At 39.3% G+C, this 8,596-nt stretch overlaps 1 protein-coding gene across 1 annotated transcript; it reads left to right on the plus strand.

Moving 5' to 3' along the window:
- Positions 1–554: 554 nt before the first annotated feature.
- Positions 555–8,312, plus strand: LOC143416080 (uncharacterized). Its single transcript, XM_076881456.1, has 5 exons — positions 555–565; positions 777–950; positions 1,165–1,338; positions 1,515–1,688; positions 6,974–8,312. The coding sequence occupies exons 1-5, from the start codon at positions 555–557 to the stop codon at positions 7,164–7,166; spliced, it is 726 nt and encodes a 241-aa protein (XP_076737571.1). The 3' UTR covers positions 7,167–8,312.
- Positions 8,313–8,596: the final 284 nt, after the last annotated feature.

The following is an 8,596-nucleotide window of genomic DNA, read 5'->3' on the forward strand; positions in this document are numbered from 1 at the left end:
CCACGGCTCAGCTGTTTGTGGAGGTAAAATACATCCGCACAATTACGCTCAGCCATTGTTGTGAGTGCGCACGCCAAGGGGCTGCGAGACATTTATACAGCCGTATTTCGCACATGACTATGAAAGGCGGAAGAGGAAGTAGTTCCTTTGAATGTAGGCAATCCGAATGTTATAGTTTCTTTCCACTGTGTTCCTGTTAATGATAAACTACAAATTTACTCTAAATTACTAAAATATCGATATTTTAATGTGAGAATCGATTCTAGAACATAAATGATTGGTATCGGAGGAATCGATATTTCAGGATCGATCCGCACATCACTACTGACAGCAAACATTCTCCATGAAGTCTGCATTTCAGCTCATCTCCTTTATACACACCTTTAACAGGAAGAGTTTTATACAGCTAGTGTTTAAAATCAAGTGTTATTCACAATACACAGGTAATGAGCATGATTATTGAATTACTAAAATTTTCTAAAATAATTGTTTTAGTTAATATTGTATGATAGTGTACACAGAATTATTAGCTCAGTAGGCAGAGTGGTCGCCTCATGATCATAAGGTCAGGGGTCGAATCCACCGAATAATTACCTTGTGGTACCCCTGAGCAAGGTACCATCAAGGTACCAATCATGTGCACTGGACTGGTAGCACTCATAGTCTCATAGGTTTAAATAAATTTTTTTAAAAAAGGGTTCAACATATAAACAAATTTAATTTGATCACATATATTCTTTGTTTTTTTTGTTTTTGTTTTTCCCTTTCTCTCTCAGACTGAGCAGCTGTAACGTCTCAGAGAAAGGCTGTGAAAATTTGCTGTCAGTGGTCAGCTCCCAGTCCTGTAGTCTGAGAGAGCTGGACCTGAGTACCAACAGCCTGAAGGCTTCAGCAGTAAAGCTTCTGTCTGCTGCAGTGGAGAGTCCACATGCCAAACTGAATGTTCTGAGGTCAGATCAATTTGTATTATGTTTAGTTCTGTTTGTTTATGTGTTTGATGTTTGTTTTTGTTTATGTCTTTATCCAGTTATCCTTGTTTCATAGCATTTTTATTTTATTTCAAAGTTAAACGGAAGTTTTACTAACCTGCTCAGCACAAGACAATAAGCTATTGCACCTTGATTACACTTTAACAACAATCTTTATTCATGTTTTTATCTTCAGACTTAACATCTGTGAACTCTCAGAGGAAAACTGTGAAGCTCTGTCCTCAGTTCTCAGCTCGCAGGCCTCTAGTCTGACAGAGCTGGACCTGAGTATCAGAAAGCTGCAGGATTCAGGAGTGAAGCTTCTGTCTGCTGGACTACAACGTTTAAACTGTAAACTGAATACTCTGAGGTCAGATCAGAAAACATTTAGTTTTTAGAATTATTAATTAAAGTTCATACATATGATGTTGTATCTTAGTATCTTTATGTTTTCTTTAAAAATAGAAAGTCAACATTTAATGTTGTGAAATGTATTAACAAACTCTACATGAGTACTTGTTTTATAGATTGTCTTTTATTTTTCAGACTGAGTGGCTGTAACCTGTCAGAGAGAAGCTGTGAAGCTCTGTCCTCAGTCCTCAGCTCCCAGTCCTCCAGTCTGAGAGAGCTGGACCTGAGTAACTCTGACCTGCAGGATTCAGGAGTGAAGCTTCTGTCCGCTGGACTAAAGAGTTCACAGTGTGCAGTGGAAACTCTCAGGTCAGGATTCAAACTTTTCCACAGATGATCATTTGAAATGTGATTTATATTATTGTATAAACAGGTAACTTTTACAGCTGTCAAGTGAACTTTTATTTACATTTGAGTGGATAATTGGACTCTGAATTACTAAAAGTTGTTATAGTCATGTCTTTGTTTATTTAAAAAAATACTTCATGCACTGCCTAATTTAAAGATTTAGGCTCCTTTGGGCCCATAATATATATATTTGATTTCTTTGTGAATGAAATTAGGAGGATATTGGCGACTGCTGATTGGCTCGCTGTTTGTTTTTTATTCACAGTACTTAATTTTAAAGGCTGATTTCTCAAAATGAGATGTTTATCTTTTCTTCTACAACACGTGGAGCCACCAAATCTTCTTGCTTGATTTATTCATTACAGTTTGATTTAAAGAATATTAGACTCGTAACATAATAAATATATTTATTTCACTTCTTCTTGAGAGAAAGAAAGGGATGACTGGGTGAGCTCCAGTGGTTCATCCCAGCAGAGAGAGCGGCACACTGGGCTGCAAATGATCACAGTAGTAATGGCCATAGTTTGATAAAACAGGCAGTCTTACCCTGTAGATAATACAGGGTTCTGGTGCCGATGTGGGGGAGGGGAGTCGCCCGGTACTAACTACATACTACTAACTACCTCATCCAGATGTCTTCCCTACTAAACCTGATAAGAAGTAACTGCAGTAGCCTTATAGGTCAAATCAGTTTCACCTGTTAAAGTTAGCTCCACTATTAATTAGGGGTGGGGGAAAAAATCGATACTGTGTAGTATCGTGATATTTTGTTTGCTAATAATGTATCGATACAGGGACAGCAGAAATCGATATTTTGTTACAAACAATTTTTTCTCTGAAGTCAACATGCTCTGGAGTCAGAGCATGTTGACTTCAGAGCATGTTGATCCTTTTTCTGAGCAACAATCCTGACATTCCTTCACTGTCCAAATGTGTTTAACTTTTTTTTTGGCAGCAATAAACATGACAGTTTACTTATTTTAATTTAAGACATGTTTAATTTTAATTAAGTTTGAAACTTTTTTATTTAATGTAAAATTATATATTTTTTTAAATTTACTTTCAAATTCTTCAGTTGCTGAAGGGGCTGCATAGTTTTCATAAATTGCATAGTTCAGAATAGCTATAATTGTACCAGATGGTTGCATTCAGTTAAGTTGGACTAGACTGTAATACAAACCGTTCAGTTTGTCAACAATAAAACTGACTGAAATGAGAGAAAGACTGAGTGTGAGACTTTGATATTAGATAAAATGAATATTGATAAAGTTTACCTTTATGTGCAGAATTTAAATATCGCAAAATATTTTAAAAAATCGCAATAATATCGTATCGTGCGTTAAGTATTGTGATAATATCGTATCGCGAGTTGTATGGTGATTCCCACCTCTACTATTAATGGTGTCACTTGTTATTTCTGGGATGAGTTTAGTAGCCTGAACAGCTGCTTAAAGGAAAGTAATTAAATAATAAAAATAACCTAAGTCCGGGGGAACCTGCAAGAGCTGTTTGCACAAAGAATAATGCTCAGACTTTGAGGTTTTATCGTTTTACACAAGGTTTAAAAATGAATGTCCACAATTGAATTGCAGAAATTGTTATTGAGCTAATACTGATGTAGTTGTTATCTTTGGTAAGGAGAGGTTGGAGGAAGGATGAGCACAGTCAGGCCTAAAGATGCTCTTAATAATAATAATGGATTGCATTTATATAGCGCTTTTCGAGACCCTCAAAGACCCTTTACAATCCCACTACAGGGAGTGCAGAATTATTAGGCAAGTTGTATTTTTGAGGAATAATTTTATTATTGAACAACAACCATGTTCTCAATGAACCCAAAAAACTCATTAATATCAAAGCTGAATGTTTTTGGAAGTAGTTTTTAGTTTGTTTTTAGTTTGAGCTATTTTAGGGGGATATCTGTGTGTGCAGGTGACTATTACTGTGCAGAATTATTAGGCAACTTAACAAAAAAAAATATATACCCATTTCATTTATTTATTTTTACCAGTGACACCAATATAACATCTCCACATTCACAAATATACATTTCTGACATTCAAAAACAAAACAAAAACAAATCAGCGACCAATATAGCCACCTTTCTTTGCAAGGACACTCAAAAGCCTGCCATCCATGGATTCTGTCAGTGTTTTGATCTGTTCACCATCAACATTGCGTGCAGCAGCAACCACAGCCTCCCAGACACTGTTCAGAGAGGTGTACTGTTTTCCCTCCTTGTAAATCTCACATTTGATGATGGACCACAGGTTCTCAATGGGGTTCAGATCAGGTGAACAAGGAGGCCATGTCATTAGTTTTTCTTCTTTTATACCCTTTCTTGCCAGCCACGCTGTGGAGTACTTGGACGCGTGTGATGGAGCATTGTCCTGCATGAAAATCATGTTTTTCTTGAAGGATGCAGACTTCTTCCTGTACCACTGCTTGAAGAAGGTGTCTTCCAGAAACTGGCAGTAGGACTGGGAGTTGAGCTTGACTCCATCCTCAACCCGAAAAGGCCCCACAAGCTCATCTTTGATGATACCAGCCCAAACCAGTACTCCACCTCCACCTTGCTGGCGTCTGAGTGGGACTGGAGCTCTCTGCCCTTTACCAATCCAGCCACGGGCCCATCCATCTGGCCCATCAAGACTGACTCTCATTTCATCAGTCCATAAAACCTTAGAAAAACCAGTCTTGAGATATTTCTTGGCCCAGTCTTGACGTTTCAGCTTGTGTGTCTTGTTCAGTGGTGGTCGTCTTTCAGCCTTTCTTACCTTGGCCATGTCTCTGAGTATTGCACACCTTGTGCTCTTGGGCACTCCAGTGATGTTGCAGCTCCAAAATATGGCCAAACTGGTGGCAAGTGGCATCTTGGCAGCTGCACGCTTGACTTTTCTCAGTTCATGGGCAGTTATTTTGCGCCTTGGTTTTTCCACACGCTTCTTGCGACCCTGTTGACTATTTTGAATGAAACGCTTGATTGTTCGATGATCACGCTTCAGAAGCTTTGCAATTTTGAGACTGCTGCATATCCCTCTGCAAGATATCTCACTGTTTTTGACTTTTCTGAGCCTGTCAAGTCCTTCTTTTGACCCATTTTGCCAAAGGAAAGGACGTTGCCTAATAATTATGCACACCTGATATAGGGTGTTGATGTCATTAGACCACACCCCTTCTCATTACAGAGATGCACATCACCTAATATGCTTAATTGGTAGTAGGCTTTCGAGCCTATACAGCTTGGAGTAAGACAACATGCATGAAGAGGATGATGTGGACAAAATACTCATTTGCCTAATAATTCTGCACTCCCTGTATTCATTCACTCTCACATTCACACACTGGTGGAGGTAAGCTACAGTTGTAGTGGTAGGTTAGGTTTTGCCCAAGGACAAAATGACCAAGACAGAGAGAGCTGGCTCATCAGACAGACAAGCTCATCTTGTAACCTACTGGTTCGCTGGTCAGCACACCAGCTGACTAGCGAACCGGCTAACTAGCACACCAGCTAACTAGCAGACCAGCTAACGGCAGCCACAAGCTGAAGGACGATTAAATGTAGTGGAGATATCAGAGATGACACTGGTGTGTCCGATTCACTCTTTAGCACTCTGGTCACTCCGGTGTGTCAGCCAGAACACCACTGAAGGCCAAATGATCCCAGCATGTGGAATAAAGAGCTTAAGGTTTGGTTTGAGACACTTTATTCTTTCACTGATTGATTCTTGCGGCTGTGATCATGTGTGTGGTTTCTTACAAAAAGGAAGTACACAATACAAATACATGACAAATAAGATGAATAGATAAGTTACATATCCAGTTATATGTACGTACATCAGTATAGCTAATATAGCCATATATAAGGACAAAGATCACAGTACTATAATGCAGTAATGTTAAACACAAAGGTGTATATCTACATAAATCTGTCCTATCAGTGATCAGGGTACTGTAGTATACTTCCACTACATAAACTATAGAAACTAAACGACATTAGTGTGACTTTAAGTTACCATCAGTACAGACGAACTGATGGTAGTTGTACAAAATAAAGGCATTGCAATTATTGTGAAGGGCTTCCGGTTAAACTAAGATCAGCTGATTACCTCATAACAAATTGTTTGCTATAGAACGCAGCTCCCACTCTTCATTAATATCATGTACTGTAACTCCCAAGTAACCATGGTTACCCAGCCACGCCCAGTAGTCTCCAGAGAGACCAACAGCTGGTGCACGTTGTAATGCCGTGGCTTTCGTAGTCTCTCCTTTTTCCACAGCTCATGTGTTCTTCTTGTGATGGTGCGTCTTGAGGGAGGCTCATACATGCCGTCATTTGTTGATCCTAAGAACGTTCCTCAGACCGACTTCTTCAACAACACTAATCGGCCTGCAGTTTGTAGCTACTCACTTCACTGTGGCGTTTGTTAGCTTGTCTTTCTTTGGTTTTATCCTGACTCCTCCCACAAGCTGATCCTACGTAGTCTGCCCAAGCCTCCCACCTCTGTTTGTTTGGGTGGTTTGTTTGCTGCCATCAACAGCGTGTAATGCATTTAAGTGATACTTCAGACATGAAGTACTGCGACAATAAAAAACTCAACTTTGCTTAAAAATAACTTTAGTTGTATCAACACTGCCCTCTGGAATAATTAGACTTTGGTGACAAACTGATGTGATCTCCATGTTTCCTTTGTTGGACTGTGGGCGAGTGTCAGAACTGAATGTACTGAGTAACATGTGGAGTTTAAATATGTGTCAGTTCCAGTTTTAGAGCTCTAAAGTGCAGCTATCATGTTAGGAATATGTTAGGAATAGACAGGAACACTGAGCACACTGAGGTCAAATCTTTATTTATCCAGTTCATCTGTAGGCTGAGCTCAGTCCATCCATTTAGTGAAATGATGTTTAAAGGTCTCCTTGTTCTGTGAGCGTGCACAGATCCTGAAGCAGAAAGCCTGGGTTAACAGAGAAATGATCATCACTGTGATGATGCTCACCATCTCTGACTGGGATTTGAGGTTTTGTCAAAGCAGCAAAGAAAGCCTGGCTATGTTGGACTGGGTGTGGAAGCAGCTCCCAGTTTGAGTTCAGGAGACAGACACCCTCTCTACTTTGACGATCAGCTTCAAACTTTCCTTTTTGATAAAACTTATAGTTAGAGCTGGATCAGGTGACCCTGAACCATCACTTAGTTATGCTGCTATAGAGATGGATAACAGATGGATTGTTGTTTTGTGTGTCTGCAGTCTGTCAGGCTGTCTGATCACAGAGGAAGGCTGTACTTCTCTGGCCTCAGCTCTGACCTCCAACCCCTCCCATCTGAGAGAGTTGGACCTGAGCTACAATCATCCAGGTCCCTCAGGAATGAAGCTTCTGTCGGCTGGACTGAAGGATCCAGGCTGGAGACTGGACACTCTCAGGTATGGAGAGAATGTCTGATATAGGAGGAAGAGCTGGAATCATTTCCTGTGTCTTTCACTCACTTCCTGTTTGTTTCCTGCAGATGAGACATGAACAATCACACATGCAGGAATATTTTCAGGGACAGACACACTAGTCTAGCTGGATAGTACATGGATATTTATGTAGGGGGTCTTCAAGGAGTCTGTTTGCAGGAACATTAATGATAACTGATAAGTCATGTTGAGAGTTTCATTAAAAGTAGACTTACAGTTAGGTAATATTTGGACAGAGACAACATTTTGTAACTTTAGATACAAGTATCAGCCATGTGTGTGTTTCCCATGCTGTATGTCCACAGTCACAGTGACAGTCAGTGACACTGACAGAAGGATGAAACAAGGCTGTGAATCATTTCAGTCTGTGTGTGTGACAAAGAGGCAGACAGGAGCAGCTAACATTTGGAAATGGAAGCTTACTGGAAACACTACATTCACGGCTGAATTCACAATAGATTTGTTCTCAAGTGCACATTTAGCAGCTAATGCTAATACTGTTTTCCCTTTGCTTTCTACAGCAGCTATTGCTAAGTAGGCCACTTTGCTCCGCTAAGGATTTGTGTGACCATGATGGAGACTCTGATAAGCTAATGCTGCTAAGCTAATGCTGTTTATGGGCCCTGTTAGAATCAATATTTCATTCTCATTCTGTTGTTTGAGAACAATATTAACGTTTCACATCATTATAACACAAGAGAAAAGGGTATTGGCATTAGCTACTAGTGCTTATTCACCTCAAATTACCTTTAGCTGCTAATGGCAGCCTACTTAGCATTAACTCCTCACTAATATAATGCTAATTTACATCAAATTAGCATTAACTGCTCATATTGTTATAAGGAAAGAGAAAACGGTATTAGCATTTGCTGCTAATAATTATTCACCCCTAATTAGAATAAGCCGCTAAAAGCAGCCAACTTAGCATTAATTCCTCACTTTGTTGTTACCCAACGGAAAAGAGTATTAGTATTAGCTACTATCATTTTTAATAAGTAAGAGAAAACAGTATTAGCAGTAGCGCATAATGCTAATTCACGTCAACGTAGTATTAGTTAATAATGGCAGCCTACTTAGCATTAACTGCTCACTAATATAATGCTAATTCGCATCAAATTAGCATTAGCTGCTCAAGTTGTTATAAGGGAAAAGAGAAAACGGTATTAGTATTAGCTGCTAATAATTATTCACCCCTAATTAGAGTTAGCCCCTAATGGCAGTCTACTTAGCATTAACTCCTGACATTGTTATAATGCAGGGGAAAAGAGTTACCATTATCGGATAATGCTAATTCTCATCAAATTAGCATTAGTTAATAACGGTAGACTTCATATCATTAGCTGCTGTCATTCTTACAAAGCAAACAGTATGAGCATTAGCTGTTAATCCTTTTTCATCTAAAATTAGAATTAG

This window comes from Maylandia zebra, unplaced genomic scaffold (genome assembly GCF_041146795.1).
Source record: "Maylandia zebra isolate NMK-2024a unplaced genomic scaffold, Mzebra_GT3a scaffold11, whole genome shotgun sequence".
Classification (NCBI taxonomy): domain Eukaryota; kingdom Metazoa; phylum Chordata; class Actinopteri; order Cichliformes; family Cichlidae; genus Maylandia; species Maylandia zebra.